We start from the raw sequence: 17,699 nt of genomic DNA, 5'->3' as shown, positions 1-17,699 counted from the left end.
CAGTGCTGGCAGCCCCGGGAGAAGCCGCAGGGGCTACGGGGAATGATCAGGGAGCTGGGGCATTGAACTGGGGGCAATGATTGGGTGCTGAGGGAATGAACAGGGGTTTACCCCCAGTTCCCGGCTCAATCCCCCAGCTCCCAATCATTCCCCCACAGCTTCTCCCGGGGCTGCCAACACTGACTGCCTTGCCCTGGTGGGGAGGCAGCAAGACAAACTGCGGCTTGAGCTGGCAGCCCTAGGAGAAGCCAAGGGGGCTGGGGGAACGAACAGGGGCTTCCCCCAGCTCCTGGTTTGATTCTGCAGTTCCCAGTTCAAACACCCAGCTCTCCAATCATTCCCCTAACTCCCCAATCATTCCCCCCAGTCCCCGCGGCTTCTGCTGGGGCTGCCAGTTCAAGCCAGGGCTCATCTGGCTGCTCCCCCAGCTGCTCCCACCAGCACTGCCTGCCTGTATAGTCTATGGCTGAATAAGATTCAGCGCCGAATATCTTCAGATTTGGCTGAATTGAACTGGGACAGCGATCTGAATCACTGTCCCTCCAAATCCAAAGCGAATACTTTCCGCTTTGCACAGGCCTACTGGCTGGCCCATCTTCAGTTTTGAGTGATGCATGCTGTCCCCAAGTGTGCCACTCCACTGTTTTTCCCCGCAGGTTTTTTTTTACCCCTGGATATCCAGTGGTCAATTCCCCACCCCCCCAGGCATGGCTCCCTTGCAGTGTGGAAAACACCTGTACATGCGGTATGTGGTACCACAGATGTGTTTGTGGTGCCATATATATGACATGGCCACACTTGTCTGGACACGGCCTTGCTGTCCTATCCTTTGTTTGTATGGGGATACAAGTGTACAAGGCCTTGTACACTTAATACTGGTTAAGGAAAAACCAACTCTCATGGATTCTGTTTTTTCCCCCACAGACTTCTTCCCCTTGGGAACCTGCCTACACCAGCTCTCGAGTTTGTTTGTGTGTCCTTTTCTGAAGTCCAGCATTCTGTTCTGCTGCTTTTCTTCTTCCTTTCCTCTCTCAGGTTCATGAACTCTATTCACTGTCACCCAAGTTAACTTTCAGCTGATTCCCTCCTTACTAGTAAGCAGCAAATCAAGAGCCTCCTTCTGTGTTGTTTTTGCACCAAAAGGCTGTTTCCAATGCAATCCAAAAACTTGCTAGCTAGTCTGTGCACTGTTATCTTCTCAGCAGATATCATGGTAACTAAAGTCTCAATGATTTGGAAACCTCAATCCACAGTTTTAAAAGGCAGATCCAGCTTCTTTCCCTTATCTGGTGGCCTAGAGGAGACACTCATCACAAAGCAGTTTTTGCTGTTTTCCCACATTTACATTAACCCACAGTCTTTCAAATACCCATTTTAATGAATAAGTAGTAAATTGGAAGTAAAGAACATGTAAATAAAAATCTGATTTAAACTGAAATGGCTACAGCTTTTTGTTAAAACAAAACAAAACAAACCCTTTATCAATCGTGGCTCCCAGTGACTTCAATAGACAACGCAGGTGCTCAGTAACTGTAAAAGTCATGCCAGCAACCCATAATTTTGATAGCACTGCCAAGGATCCAAAGTCAATAAAAAACAGGTGGAGCTATTTTCATTTTTCAAATGGGCAAAAGGTTAAGGATATGATTCTCAGAGGTGCTAAGTGCCTGCATCACCTACGGATTTTAATAGAGTTTTTAGAAGAGATAAGAATCTTTAAACAAGCCCAATTTACTCACCAAATGTCATAAAATGAAATACTGACAGAGTAAGAAACCAAAGTGCTTTCACTGGCAACAGTCACACTAAGAGTCAGTCTGGAAAGTCTAAGTACAGAAGTAATACATAGGAGGGGGAACAAATGTATATGGCTGGGAACTATGCATTTTATCAGTCTGGTACCCTACATTAGAAATAATGGTAAAAAAAAGAGGTGTTATATACTAAGTTTTGATAACAGCTCTGCTATTGAAAGTCTTGCTAATGTTAACTGTGCTAGCTGCATCCCACTTTCCTTTCCATATTTCAAAAGTACACAACACTGACACCTAACACATGGCTGTGTGGAGATCTACAGGAAAGGTCAAGGTGCCAAGCTACAAGAATTAACGCCACAGACCCCATAGGTGCTTTGTGCAACAGGGCTGAGAGGTTCCAGATCCTCATGGGGAAAGACCACTGAGTCTCTCTGGGACGGTCCACAGACTCTCTCCTTCCTTTCTCTCTCCTTCCTCTTGACCCTGCTCTTCCATTGCAACAAGCACTGCTATTCTGACTGCAGCCATTCCTCTTTTACACACAGGATTGCAAAGCCCTCTACTCAATCTCATTTCTTTTTGTTCTGCAGAACAACGGTTGTAGGAACAAAGCAGAAGAGACTGTAAATACTAGGAATGTTTGTGGGTATAATGTCTTATTGTGCTTCCTCTTTATGTCTCCTTGTTTCTCCAGGATATTCCAATTTTCAACCATGAGCCTTGCAAAGGAAACAACATATCTGATCGCTCCATGATTTCAGCTGGCCCCTTTGGCTCCCTCAGACTATGGGCCAGACATGGGGAGTTGTCATAGCTGCTAATTGACCACAAACTGCACAAACAACTAGTTTATACTAAAATATTCTATTACTTTTGTTATCTGGCCTCTGTTAAATAATAATAAAAAGACTACTGATTGCATAGTCTTAGAGATTCAAATCATGTTAATCACTCTTAGAAGTGGTCACTCCAGAAAAAAAAAGAGGTGCTGTGGTGTAAGGAATCTTGCACTGCCATTGCCAAAATGTTGGAGAGGTAGGGCCCTAGGGATACAAAACTAGGCAGGTAGAGCACCAAGGCACGCAGAATGCCCAATCAGTATGTTTAGCAAACTTCCTAGTGGCAAGAAAGTAGGAAACAGAAACGTTAAGGATTCTTAAAGCTTTCTGATAGGGGGAAAAATGAGTCATACATGCAGCTGTTTTAGTCATATGATATTGTCCTCTGTCATGCATGTATACAACTGGATTGTAATTGATTGTGAGGTTCCTGAGTTTTGTAGAATTAAAATACAAGTTTATGCCATATACTACATAATATAACTATTTTCACAAGTGTCGAGAGGCTGCTAAAATTACTGTTGAGATAACTTTTTGATCACTGAAGCCCATCTAATTTGTTGACTGTAAATATTACAAACCTTCATGTGCTTCACATTTAATTGGAAAGTCTTAGGGTCAGTGTGCCCTTATTTGCCACATTTTAGAATATATTCATGAAAACAAGAAGAAATATAAATATGCGAGTCCTCACTAATATTTCAAAAGCAGAAATCACAAAAAAACTAAAAAAATAATATATTAGACTAAACAAGAACAACAGCATTCTACAATAAAAGGTACAAAGTTATTGAATTCAATAGAGAGGCTACAGAAATGGCGTTAAAAGAGAACGCTACAATAGGGAATTATGTAGGGTATTATCATTGGAAGGCTTATAAAACAATTCCAAAGTAATCTACATCAGAAATAAGGAACTGCTAATGAATACTTTCTCAGTAGGCAATTGCAATTCACTTCATTGTGTCTGAGGACTAGGAAGAAGCTACAAGTTACAAAAATATACCTTATTGATTGCTTGCTCAAAAAGAGTACAACAAAAAATTAATTAAATCAAGACTTAAAGGACTATCTGAACTTCCTTACAGTTAAAAAACATAATTTATGATGCAGACCATAAAACCATTAAATGTGTACTTCTGTTCATTTAAAGCACTTACTTCACAGTGGCACTTAGGAGGAAATTCAGTTGTGGCATTAGTAAATTATCTGGAGCAGACAGGTAGCGATCAAATTGAACCTAAGAAAAAAGAAGTCTGAATCTGGGAACATATATCACATCAAGAACACCAAAAACTTGTAAGAATATGCAAATTATTTCAAAAACCAAGTTCTCTGAAAAGTGTCCTCATTAAAATGAGACCTCGTAAACTAACCAATTAGTTCCTTTTATTTATCTAATTTGAGAATAGAAGGGTATGGACAAACAAGTGACAGCAAGTCAAAGCTTCTCTGAAAAATCTGTTGATGCCCTTGCTCTTACCAGTAAGTGAAAAATTAAATGTGGTAATTTATTCCTGCCTTGAATTTGGGCAAAGTTAACACAGTTTGACTTTCACTTAACAATCACTGTAGTGCAGCTAAAACAAAACTAAAAAGACCTTGCCCACTTTAACTCCCTGTAATTTGTTTGTCTGCCAATACCTTTAATCAAGTTAGTCCTATAGAGAGAACACAATTATGAGAGAATTAAGTGGATTTTTCTCTGGCCAATCAAGACAAAATTATTGCATTTGCATGCAACCCCAATGAACCTGCCTGAATTTGTACGAGCTAAAATATAACCCAGGAAAAGATGGTCAACTCAGTGTGCAATGGAGACCAAAAAAGCCAATAAAATGTTGGGCATCATTAAGAAGTAAACATAACAGAGACCATTATCACACCATAATCCAAATCCATGGTGCTCCTACATCTTAAATTCTCTGTGCAGTTCTGGTCTGCACATCTCAAAAAGGATTACAAACGGTACAAAGAAAGGTAACCAAAATGATCAGGGACATGGAGCAGTTGCCATGCCAGGAGAGACTAAAAGGGTTAGGACTCTTCACTTTGGAAAGGAGAAGGCTGAGGGCAGATATGACAGAAGTGTGTAGACCAAGTGACTAGAGAAGATAGAACAAGGGGCACCACTGAAATTAGTACAGGACAGATTTAAAACTAACAAGAGAAATAACTTTTTTATGCAACACAGTTAACTTGTGGGATTCATTGCCACTGTAGGTGGCAGACAGAGATAGCATAGCAGGTTCAAAAAGGGACAAGGCTAATTAATGGATGATAGATCTATTAATAATTGTTGAACAGAACAGTGGGAGATGTTATCTTTGACATCTTTAAACCAATAATGGTGGATTCAAGGGTGGATATTGGATAGGAGATGGATAACTCTAGATCTATCCAGTTTAACGCTCTCCATCGAGCATCCACTTTTGTGACTGCTAAAGACAGAATACTGGGACGGTAAGGTGCTTTTTGTGTTCTTACTGGACTGAAGAGAAAATTCTGTTCAGATAATCTTTATTAATGGTAACAATAAGTAAGCCAAGCACAGTGTACTTAAAGAGCCCAACCTTTCAAGAATTTAGGGAGGAAAAAAATCTCTCATAAAAAACATATTTTATATGAAAAACTACTGAATTACAGTATATGCAGTCATCTTTTCAGAGTAAAACTGCACTTCAAAAGCTAACTGAGAAGGACTGACAATTCATTTAAGCTGGATACTGAACTGTGCGATTGCCACAGGTGCCAATTAACTTCTTCTTGCTCCTTTGGGAAAAACCATCAACTGATGATGCAACTAAAAACAATTCTAGTATATGTCCAGTACCTCACTTGTAAGCTTTACTTAACTACTTTGATCAAATTAAACTTTTAAATTTTAGTATAATTTATGTCTATAAATTCTTGTATCTCAGAACGCAGAGGCAAAAAGCCAATGATTGGAACTAATTACAGTTAGGTATGCGCTCTCAACAATTTAAGATGATTCACAGTGTAACATTCTTGGAAGAAACTTTGTGTTTCTCAAGGTTCCAGAACCTGGTATTTTATTACTACCAGTTCATAAATAATTTTATATTTGTACTATTTCTGCAGGTCAAATTAAACTTAGGTCAGATACCAACTATTAAAAACAAATAATATATTCCAAATCATACAACCTAATGGGTTTTTAAACTTTGAAAAGAGTGGGATACGTTTTGTTATGTAAAGCATTACACAATGCATTATAAAACATTTCTCCATGCCATTAATTTGCTATAAGGAACAGTTAATTTTAAAGTCTTTGCACTAGCTTGCAAAAATAAACATGTTTCCATCTGTTAAAAATACCCCATCTGATTCTTGAATTATTCCTGAATTGATTTTTTTCTTTTCCAAGTAATGTAATTAATTTGTCAAGATTAATAGCTAAATGAAGTAACAGCTACAATGTCTAAGATCCTAAAACAAATGCAGTTTATTTTACTTTTATTAGAAGTTACTTCTATTTTTAGTACATAACTATATTTTAGCATGGTCTATTAAGAATGGATTTTAGAATTTATTTAACTGTCAAAGTTTGATGGAAGAGCCTGAAAAGTTTATAGGAGAAACAGATATTAAACTTCAAAACAGAAAGTATACTTTTAGACAAATACATTCTGTGGCCTATGAATGTATCAGTATTTGTTGTTTTTTTAAAATGGTTACAGAACAAAAAAACTGCAAAAAATGACAGAATAAAATGCAACTTACCATTGCAGCCTTCAGTGACACTGAATCCAAACTAGGCAAATTTGACAGGGGACCCTAAACATAATTTGTCAAATAAGGAAAGGTTTAAGCGACTATAAATTATGAAATAGTCCTAAATTGTACTGTCATTTTACTATACCTGTAGGGCAGGGTCTAGGTCTGACTATCTGCCCTATGAATCAATCACTACACAAGAGATGGTACTAGAAAACTGTAACAACAATCACTAGTTCAGGCTATCTAAATTATGTTCAATCACTTCCTTAATTAAAGATGGCTAACACTGTGCTCCTCATCTCTCCACATAAGCCTTCTCTTCCTTCTACATTACCGGTGATAACAATACTACTCTCCCCACCAAGCAGTCTAGCTACCTCGTATAAAGTTTAATAACACCAGTTTTGAAAATGGCTTTGTAAAATGGATGGATGAATAACGACTAGGAAATCAAATAAGCACCTTTTTGGGTAGAGCTGCATTTAAAAATGGTTCATCTTAACATTTCCCTATTGATCTGAGGCATTGGATATCTTTTTAAGCAACAGAATCCTAAATCTAGAAATTCTTCTCTTCAGCACAATACAATACTCTCTATCTATACACAGTATTTTTTTCTACTTTCAAGCACAGAGAATAATATATTTGTGGAAGCTAAAAGACATCAAAAACAAAAATACAGTTGAAAGGAAAAGGTTTTTAGCAATACCTGTAGCGTAAACAACTGCAATACATTATAATGCTTAACACAGAGGAACTATGACTACAGTTTTTTTAATGCTTTCTAAAAATCTTATTTAGATTTAAACACTGCAGAATGCAGACACCACCAATTTCCATAATTCTAGGTCAAAACCAGGTACCACAAGAAATACTACCTCTTGAAAATATAAATGCTTACCTGCTCTGGCTTGTATTGTTGCACAGAGTTGTATATATGGCTTAGACCAGCCCTAGTTAGCACATAAGATGCTTGTTCATTTATAAGTGTATCCAAGTGTGCCTCAACCTGAAATGTGGAGGATAAAAAATACTTCTTGAAGAAAGGTTAAATAGTGGCTTTATGAATATATGGCAAAATTGCCTAACTTGATTTTTATACATACAATGGAAGTCATATTTGTTTTATTACTCTTGCCTGATCTAAAGGAGAAGCGAAAACTTCTATTACATAACAAGGAGACAGCTAATAGGTAAGGAGACAGATAATAGATAAATAGCTGTAGTATGTATACTAAAAATGTTGCTGATCTCTCAGGAAAGCCTAATTTTTCATTTGGATATTTTCATCAGTTTTCACGTTGTTTATGCTAAAATTTTTAAGCAATTGATGTGTGTTAAGTATTTTAAATCTAGCAATAAATCAATAGCCTTCTTATGTATGACTTAGAAGATTTCTCTAAAATTCATTCCTTTGTTCTATTCATAAAACATTTTCAGGAAACTGTCAAATGTGTCACATTTAGATTCTAGGTCTTAAGCTGCAGAATAAATTGATTCCAATATTATTTGAAGAACTGAGCTACTAGTTGGAAGCCCAGTTGGAAGCTAGTATTAGGCATATATGTCTGAAAAAGTATTCTAAGTTTGTAGTTCGTAAGATCATGGGAAAGTTAACTTTGTAGTTGGATTGATAGTGACACTTACCTGAAACTGTAACATTTCTAGACGTTTGTCAGTGAATTCAAAGAGAGCCAAAGTAGTTTTCATCATGTAAAGTGAATTGACCATGAATGTTGCCATATCAGCTGTGCCTAAATTACTTGCAGACATAGTACACGTCTGTAATAATGGATCTAGCACACAGGATAGAACCTAAAGAGCAAAAAGTATACATGTGCTATGAGACTTCTGAACTCTTCAGGTAATCCCCATTTGACTTTCATTAACTATTTCCCAAAGCAGAATAAAGAGAAATGAGAAGCTTTTGGTTAGATTCAGGAGAAAACTGCTCTGAATCAGCAGGTAACTAACTGACTATCATACTGATGGACATAATATAAGAACCTGAAAAATATGTTCTAACTTAGAAAGATGAAGACCAACCCAAATTAGATGACAGATGAATGTACAACCTGGAAAGAAACATTTATTTAATGTAGTAATTGGTTAAGTATTCAGATACATTCATTCCATACTGTATTGTAACAATGCACTTTGGTGGTCAACCTTGTTAGCATTAAATATGAGGCATGAAGAGACCCCAAGAGAGCTGCGGAGAAAAAATGAATTCACGCCTCTAAGCCTATGGTTTTAGATAAAGTACATACACATCTTTAGTATTCCACTCATGATACCTGTACAAAGTCAGCTTGACGAGCATCCAGAGGAACAACAAATGAGTCATGAGATGCCAGAACCTCACGAAGCAACAGAAGCGTTTGATTCAGTGCAGAGCTTGGCCCAAGATCAGGAGGTGGGAGTTCCACCTAAAAGAACAGATATCATTATAAATGTAACTACAAACACACAGAATGTAAATATTGTTATATTTATGACACCTTATTGATGTTAACAGTAAGACAAATAAGAGTGCACAGCATGGCATCTAGGAAGACAGATACAATCATATAATAGTAAACATCAAGCAGAGGTGGATTTTTGGCAGACCTAAAACTAGTTCAAAAGCATACTTGCCTATGACATTTTCAGTGTTACTACAGAATTTATTATTTACTGCTAAGAAACAAAAGAAAAATATTTCCCTAGTATCCCAGGACAGGATCATGCAATTCACTGAACTTCTGTGGACATCCCTGAACCAGTTTTAAACTGGATTGACTGATATCAGTGTAACTGTTAGCAGTTCAACAAGGACTGAAAAACACCCTCAGTGTGGATTACTGAAGCCATGTCCACACAAGCGTGAACATTTGCTTCCTTGGGACAAGCAACAGTGGTGCCATGCACCCTCTGGTGTGCAGCAGGCTATCCCAGGTGGGGTAGGGGAGGCTGGAGCCAGTACTGGACTTGCCCCAGCAGCCTTACCTGGGGTCCTGGGGGTCTCCTGAGGCTGCAACAGTAGTGATCCTGCCACTCAGAGCATGGCTCTGGCCAGCCAGGCTCTCGTTTTGGGTAGCAAAGGTTGGGCATGTCTGTGTTGCCTAGCTTTTATTTCATGCAGGTTTTTTTGACCCCAGAAATCCCAGGGTCAACCCCACCCCTGTGCTGTTACCTTGCAGAACAGAGAACACATGAATGTGCAGTCTGTGGCACCACAGACATGTCTGCGGCGCCACATACCACATGGCCATGCTCATCTAGACACGACCAGAGTGACTGTCCTGGGGCTGGGCTCTGTGCTGCCATGCCTACACTGTTATCAGTACCCAAATTAGCCTAGGTTAAAGCTGGCTGGAGGGGGGGGTGGGATGTCTACAAAAGGTGCAATCACACTTTTGGACTGCAGAGCAAAACTTCATCAGTCATGTCAGCATTAAGTTTAGTTCTGATAAATGTGTGCATATACTGAAGTGGCTTATAAGCTAAAATAGAGAAAAGTTAATGTTAACTTCTTGATAGTCCGTTTTATTAAAATTTGAAGTGCTGGAAGTGAGCCTAACACCTGTCATGCTATTCATACAGCCCCAGATAATGAACAAAAATGTAGACATTTACAGAGGAATAAAAGAATAACAAAGAAACAGAGACTATCAAGTAGACAAAGACACATGAAACTGGCAGCATTACAAATACCCTTCAGAGACTGCATCTACATAAAGAGTATATTCCTGTTGAGAAAGTGAAAAATTCCTCTCCCTTTCTGTCGTGGACCTTGAAGATGGGTTTTCACAATCTGTGCTTTTAAAAAACATTCATAGCACTACGATTATAGTAACAAACACAGACTGAACAAATAGAAAGTTTAAATCACGTTGTTCTTGTACTTTAGCTTTCCAGAAGTTCTATTGAAATGTACAGTGATTCTAGGTATTTATAGACATTTGAATCTAAATGAGAATTAGGGGGAAATCAGCTCTATTCTGAGATAAACCATCCTGATTTCTTTACTGGTTTATAATAGTGCTTCTATAATCATAAGGACATAGTCTCTTGAAGCAGGCACTTATTCAGTCCTGAACAGTGTTGTCGCTTAGTGAAATGTACAGCATTGAATGGACTCTTCTTGGTTTATTCTTATTGCTATTGATTGTCCCCTGAACAAGCTGTTCTCAGACCTGAACTAGGCTATGCTCAAGGAGACTTTGGCATTAATTTGAGATCGTAATCTGAAGGTAACTTGATTTTCACCATAGCTCACGGCAATGATAATTCCAGGGAGATTTTTCCCCTCAAAAAACCTTTGCTCTTTGAAGTGAATGATGTTCTGACACTTTTAAATGACTTACACCTTCTCTTTAATCATTTTTTTTAAATTCACCATTTCTTGTAACCTCATTAAGGGTTGGACACACAAGCAAATTACTCCTCAAAGTAGATAAGCTACCTTGCTCTTACTGAAAAATAGGAACGGGCACATAGGCAGCTACCCTGGAGTAGCAAAATTCCTAATCTAGTTTATTTCACGATTTTTTCTCACATACCCTACCAGAAGCACTTTTTGAAAATCCCATCCTTTGTATACGAGTATATAAGGAGATTTTGTTCTAAAATTACAAAAGATTTAAAATGTTGAATAACAGGATGAATAACTTTGGGTAAGTCTTCACATGCCATTAATGTACAACAATAAACTACAGAGCTTATTGCTCTGCAGTTTATTGCTCCCAGGAAGCTCCTGGGCACACCGTTTACAAATGTGCTTGGACTGCAGCATACTGAGCTGGGTCAGAGCAGCCCAGGCTGGCAGGAAGCCCCAAGGGCTGGCTGGAGCATGAGGGTGCTTCAGTGGGGGCTAGTTGGCAGGCAGCCATGGCCCTGAAGCACTCCTGTGCACCAGCCAGCAGGGTCAACATCTATATCTGTGCTGCTGCATATGAAAAAAAAAACTACACTGTAGGGTAGTACTTGTATTTACAACACAGCGAGTTAGTACTTTTATTTATAAGTACTACCCTGCTGCAGAATGCATTAGTTTCTTGCACACTAATAGGGACACGTGTAGATGCCAAGACATTTAATGCACAGTTAATTAATCAACTGTGCAGCAAACATCTCGTGTAGACATGCCCTTTGTGTAGTAAGTTAAAAAGGAGCACAATGGGGCCATCTTATCAGACATTGGTTATTATACTGATAACAAAAGAATAAAGTGAAAATATTCTATATCCACTCAAATTGATATACAAACTGATACTTTTTTCAGTTATAATGAAATGTATAGTGATTCTAGGAGCTTATAAAAATCTGAATCTAATTAAGAATTAGATTCTCATTTAGAATGAGATTCTCTTTTTGTTCATATGATAACAAAATCACGCAAGCTTTTTATTTTTGGGTCTCAAGTTAAAGATTAAAAAAAAATGTATAGCACCTATACATATGCTTCAACCTCAAGCATCTCGCAAGCATAGAATGTTACAAACAGTTATTTTGAAGATTTGGAAGCAAACACCATATAACTGTCCAGGTAACAAAAGGGCACCCTGCTTCCCTGCAGGCATCTCCACATGCTATTATGGCACATTAACTCTGCAGCAATAAACTCAGCAGTTTATTTATGTGCAGTATGTGGAGCTGAGTTGGAGCAGCCCCAGCTTGCAGGGAACTCTGGGGGTCAGCTTGCCAGCCTGGGGCTGCTCCCCCTGGCTCAGTGCGCTGAGGACAGGCTGGCTGGAGCATGACAGAGCTTCAGTGTGGGGCTAGCTGGCAGTCAGCCTCTGCACCAAAGCACCCTTGTGCCCCAGCCAGCTCCTCCAGCAGCTACACGTGCACTACTGCGGAGATTTTTACTTCATAGCAGGATAGTAAAAGCAGGATAGTATAAGCATTATCTGCTTATATTTACAAGTGCCTGGATAGTCTTTACAAGTACTATTCTGCTGTGGAATAAATTAGTTTCCTCCAGCCTAACAGGGGTACATGATGTAGATACCAAGAGCAATACATGTGCTCTGGGGTGGGGTGAAATGGGAGGGGGTTAATCAGAGCCACTCTCAGGAGCTATTCTAATTAAAATTCCTGTAGTGTCGCATGTATTCAATGTCTCACATTTCAAAATGGCAGCTCATTAAACGAGCTTCAGTTAAAGTGCCCCCACCACTATTTTGGGCTCCCTTGTGCTGCCATTTGGGGCTCCCTAATGTCCCAGCCAGCCCCTCTACAGCACACTGAGCTGGGGGAGCAGCCTCGGGCTGGTAGGCTGACCCCAGGGTCCCCTGCAGGCTGGGGCTGCTTTAACCTGGTTCCACATCCTGCACAGGAATACTCATGTATTCAGTAATACAGTTTTCCTTTGATTTATGTGGGTTCTTTATATGCGAATTCGCTCTAATGCAATGAGCATCCTTAGACCCATAATTTGTTATATGCAAGGTAAATTTGCTCTTATGCAATCAGCATAGATGCCCACCCCCCCCCCCGCCCAAGCAGGTAAGTCTGTGGGGGAGGGGAAAGGGCCATGGCACCACTCATCCAAGCCCTGGCTGCAGAGGCCCCAGGAGCAGCTGGCACCAGCTGCCTGCAGCCGCTGGGCTGCACTGTGCTCTGCCTGTCCCCCACGCCGTGCCTGTGCTCACCCCAGCTCCTGGGCTGCACCATGCCGTGGTGCTGGCAGCTGGTGTCGGCGCTGTTCCAGCAAGGGCTGGGGCAAGCGTGGACAAGTGGAACCCCTGGCAGTACTGAGGTCTTGCAGAATGGCTTACATGGCATGCTGGTACTTTCAGCCAGCACTCTGTCTTTCTCTAACAGCATAACTTAACCTCCATTTTTTCCTCTTCAGCTTGTGCAGGCGCTGTGTACAGCCAGTCCAGCACCTTTTCATCAATAGCTAATGGAGACGTTGCTAGATGTCTACAGCCACCATGAACATTCTGATTTAGTTGACTTTGAGTGTTGAGTTGGAAGTTTGTTGCCCTCATGTCTCCCAGTTCTTTGGTAGTAGAGTAGAACTTTATACTGTTTTGAAAGTCAAATACGTGGAAACTTCTGTCTGGTACCTGTTTGAGTGCATGTAAATTCTTGTTAAGAGTATAGTACATCATACATTTTAGGCAACACTTGGATAATTTTTGTGTTGCCTGTGTATCTGTTTGTGTACAGCCTGAGAGTACATGTGCATCCCTGTGGGGTCACCATCAGGGACTGGATTCACTAAGATCGGACAAATGACTTAAGTGTTTGAACATACTTGGAATAGGCAAGTCTTGTATGCAACTCATATCCATGTTTACCTTCCAGAAGATATTTTGAAACCTCTCCACCCATACAGAAAGCAATTTTGGAACTAGCTGCCAATATCTAGGATGAGATTTTGACCACTGTATCCCAGGACAAAAAAATTGGTCTTGTACCTTCCAAGATCCATGTCACACTTGAATCAACTTAACTGAAATCTGGGAGCATTTATACACGGTTTTTTGTCCCACAACACAATGGAGATGCGCTGCTTCAAAGCAGACTCGCTTAATCAAGTCTGCTCCACATGCAAGCCGAGGCAAACTATGCTGCACTGCATGCAGTTGTATAAGCAGTAAAATGCATGTCAGCATGCAGAAAATGGTGGCGGTGTGCTTTTGAACTAAAGCATCTCTGATGTGCTTTAGTTCAAAAGCGTGCCATCACCATTTTCTCAGGGCTGACACGCATTTGCCACTTATACAACTGTAATGTCACAGCGCTTGGCGCTTTTCAAAGTCCCCAGCACTGTGTCGCTTGCACGTGTAAAAATACTCTGGGTTTCCAGTTAAATCATACAACACAAAGAACTTGCTTCAGCTGGGTAACAAATAACCTTGGGCTAACTGATAATTTAGTCATAGGCATGCACTGTGGGAAAGAAATCCCTTACATTTCCAACCCTGGAAAATAATGGCTGTGCATTACCAATATGTGTAAAAACTGAGCATATGAAGGACCACCAGAAGCCTGGTATCCAAAAAAAAGGACATCCTGATCTCAGAGTCTCTAGACTGCTACGCAACAACAACAAGTAGGAAGAATTGACCTGTAAGACTTCCGTAGTTCCTGTATGTGTGGTTCTCAGAGGTACTTCAGATGACCCTATCAGATCAAAATGGATCCTATCCATCTGTTGGGAGTTATGGTATCCATTGCAATAGTATTTTTGTAGACTTTTGGGGCATATTTCTATGTAGGAGTACTATGGAGTTGCTTTTTTTGTGTTAGGGTTTTTTATTTTATTTAGCTATTTAGCTGAGAGCACTGGAATAACCAGAGTCAATGTTATGCCACTTTCATTACATTAAGTATTTTTTTTAAAGAGTAAGGTTTTAGAGATCATACTCTAATCTAGACCCTATAATATTCTCTGAAAATGCATTTCATAAGTAGATTCCATCAAACAAGGATTCTTTGTCTACAGCTTTCATGCACAGTCTTCTGGGCTTTGTGATCTGCATTATCTCAGAAGAGCACAACTATCTCAGGGTATGTATATATGAACAATTTACTGCAAGTTCAAAGGGGGGGAAGGACTTAACTGCTTATCAGCTACTTGAGAATCATAGAAAGTTAGAGTTGGGAGGGACCTCAGGAGGTCATCTAGTCCAACTGCCTGCTCAAAGCAGGACCATCCTCAACTAGATCATCCCAGCCAAAGCTTTATCTAGCTGGTTTTTGAAAATCTCCAAGGATGAAGTTTCCACCACCGCTCTGGGTAACTTGTTCCAGTCTTTTACTACCTTCCTAGTGAGAAAATTCTTCCTAATATCTAACCTAAATTTCCTTTGCTGCAACTTGAGACCATTTCTCCTTGTTCTGTCATCAGCCACTCTTGAGAACAGTCTAGCTCCATCCTCTTTCAAACCCCTAGTTGAAAGCTGCTATTAAATCCCCTCTTAGTCTTCTCTTCTCTAGACTAAATAAGCCCAGTTCCCTCAGTCTTTCCTCATAAGTCGGGTCTCCCAGCCCCCTAACCATTTTTGTTGCCCTCCACTGGACCCTCTCCAACTTGTCCACATGCACTGAACAAAACTGGCCCCAGGACTGACTCATGGGGCACTCCACTTGATACTGGCTGCCAAGTAGACATTGATTACTACTCTCTGAGTCTGATGCTCCAGCAAGTTTTCTATCCACCTTACAGTCCATTCATCCAGCCCATACTTACTGTGTTTGCCTGCAAGGATGCTGTTGGAGACCGTATCAAAAGCCTTGCTACAGTAATTGCTCATATGCATGCTCTTACCTTTCAGTAGGTGAAAGTGAAATAAAGTGAAATAGTTACTGCTTAGTCCTTTAATGAAAGAGAGGTAAAATTACTGCAACTTAGTTTTTACTCCTTGCAGGGTAAGAGCATGTTCGTGGACAATTACTCTAGAGCCACTGACATTTGATAAAGCCTGGCCACTTTGTACTCAGAAACATTTTTGTATGTTACACCCAGAATCTGGCTCTCAGCAAGTCCAGCTGGCACCTGGCCCCATCCTAGCCTGGAAACCCCCTTCATGAAATCCTGGTTCCTGTCCAAGCAAAACTACTTAGACCTGGCATCAGAGAGTAGGTGACTTACATCCCCCAGGGATCTCACATAAACCATTTACCAAACAGAGGAAAAGTTTGTCGTGTAGTCTAAACAGGGCCACAGGCACAGCATTACTGCTCCCTTACAAAAATCACTTTGTTAACATCAAGAGAGAGAGACATTCCATCTACATTCCATTTGACAGATATTTCAGCTCTTTTAGCTAGGCAAAGCAGGCTAATGTTTCTATGATGCCTTGCCAGGTTCCTGCAGGGCCTCACACTTTTCAGGGGCTTTGGTTTAGAAGATCAATATTCTCCTGGGATACTAATATGATGCAACAAACCTTAGAAAAGCTCCTCCTGAAGCTGCACAGTATGTTTTTCACTCAAGTTTCTAATGTTAAAGATAACTTGCCTGGTGACAGTGGTCTCAATTTGTAGAGTGAGCTTCAAGATCTAATACTTGAACTATTTTATAATCACATACTGCAAGGTAAGATGGTGCCTCTAGTATTCCAAGCATCAACTGAATTCCACCTTTAATGCAGAAGTCATTTTCATCATCCTTGATATTCTGAAGTCCTCAGAGACTTCATTAAAAATAGACAAGGCCCTTTGGTAATCCATCATACCTTTTGTTTGGTTTGTCACCTTGGGCCATCCTCAAATAACTGTCTGATTGCCCTTTATATTGCTATACCATGGTTATCCTTAAGCTAGGAAAGTATGTAAAGGTTCTCCTGATCAGCCCACCTTCAGGAGAGCTTTAGTTACAAATGCTTACAGTGCAAACAAGTAGTTCTTACCTCTCCTTTTATTGGCACAAAGCTCTGTTCCTGGAATTCTGTCTCTAGGGAGAAATCCCCTTCTAATGTTCATTTTACTGAATTTATTTCTGAAATGATGGAACCCAATCTCACCCCTGCACATGAAGCTTCTGTCTTCTAGGGTATTCCTTTAAGGGGAATTTAAAGGGAATTCTTAAACACAGGTACTACATTCAGTAATTTTCAGCATTAGACATACTTGATAGTAATTTTCCAAATCAAAGGAAATGATTCTCTTGCTATTTTCAAGACTGCTGAGCCTAACCTAGAGTATAGTCTCCAACTTGGGGTACCAAACTTCAAGAAAGATGTGGACAGATTATAAAACAGTTCAGCACAGAGCAACAAAAATTCATAGTGGTCTGGGAAGCATTACTTATAAGGAAAGGTGGAAAGAATTAGGATTATTTAGTCTGGAGAAGAGAAGATTGAGGGGGGATTTGATAATAGCTTTCAAATACCTGAAGGGTGGTTATATGGAAGATGGACCTAGGCTATTCTCTGTGACTGCAGGGGGGAGAACAAGGAACAATGATCATAAAATGCAGAAAGGGAAACAGAGGTTGGACACTAGGAAGAACTTTCTCCCTATGAGGATGGCTGAACATCTGAACAGACTACATAGAGATGTTGTGGAATCTCCATCTTTGGATGCTTTTCAGTGCAGATTAGACAGGCACTCAAATGGAAAGGTTCAGTCACAGACAATCCCGCCTTGAGCAGGGAGCTGGACTACATGACCTTCTGAGGTCCTTCCCAAACCTACTTCTCTAAAACTGTATGAAGAGCACTGTTAAAATGTGATTCCTTTCTCTCTACAAGCTACTAGATATATAATGTTTATGCATTTATTTATTTATTGGAGTTATATGCCACCCTCCCCAAGGCACCTCAGGGTAGTTTACAATTAATTAATTTAGTCATGCAGCATAAATGCATTTCTAATTTAGCATAAGAAGATGGTCCCATCTCAAATGAGCAGTGTACCA

At 40.0% G+C, this 17,699-nt stretch overlaps 1 protein-coding gene across 2 annotated transcripts in view; it reads right to left on the bottom strand.

Annotated features, from left to right (window-relative positions):
- The window catches only part of COG6 (component of oligomeric golgi complex 6), a 106,693-nt gene that overhangs the window by 7,636 nt on the left and 81,358 nt on the right, over positions 1–17,699 (bottom strand). For both annotated transcript variants that reach the window (XM_006025780.3, XM_025206637.1), the window contains exons 14-18: positions 8,635–8,766; positions 7,985–8,152; positions 7,239–7,346; positions 6,341–6,394; positions 3,757–3,836 (exon numbers count right to left, since the gene is read on the bottom strand). In XM_006025780.3, the coding sequence (XP_006025842.1) occupies positions 3,757–3,836; positions 6,341–6,394; positions 7,239–7,346; positions 7,985–8,152; positions 8,635–8,766 (542 nt within the window). The remainder of the gene's footprint in view (positions 1–3,756; positions 3,837–6,340; positions 6,395–7,238; positions 7,347–7,984; positions 8,153–8,634; positions 8,767–17,699) is intronic.

This window comes from Alligator sinensis, unplaced genomic scaffold, assembly GCF_000455745.1.
Source record: "Alligator sinensis unplaced genomic scaffold, ASM45574v1 scaffold1031_1, whole genome shotgun sequence".
In the NCBI taxonomy this organism is placed as follows: domain Eukaryota; kingdom Metazoa; phylum Chordata; order Crocodylia; family Alligatoridae; genus Alligator; species Alligator sinensis.
Note: the sequence above shows the minus strand (reverse complement) of the source record. Positions and strands in the feature narration are given on the sequence as shown.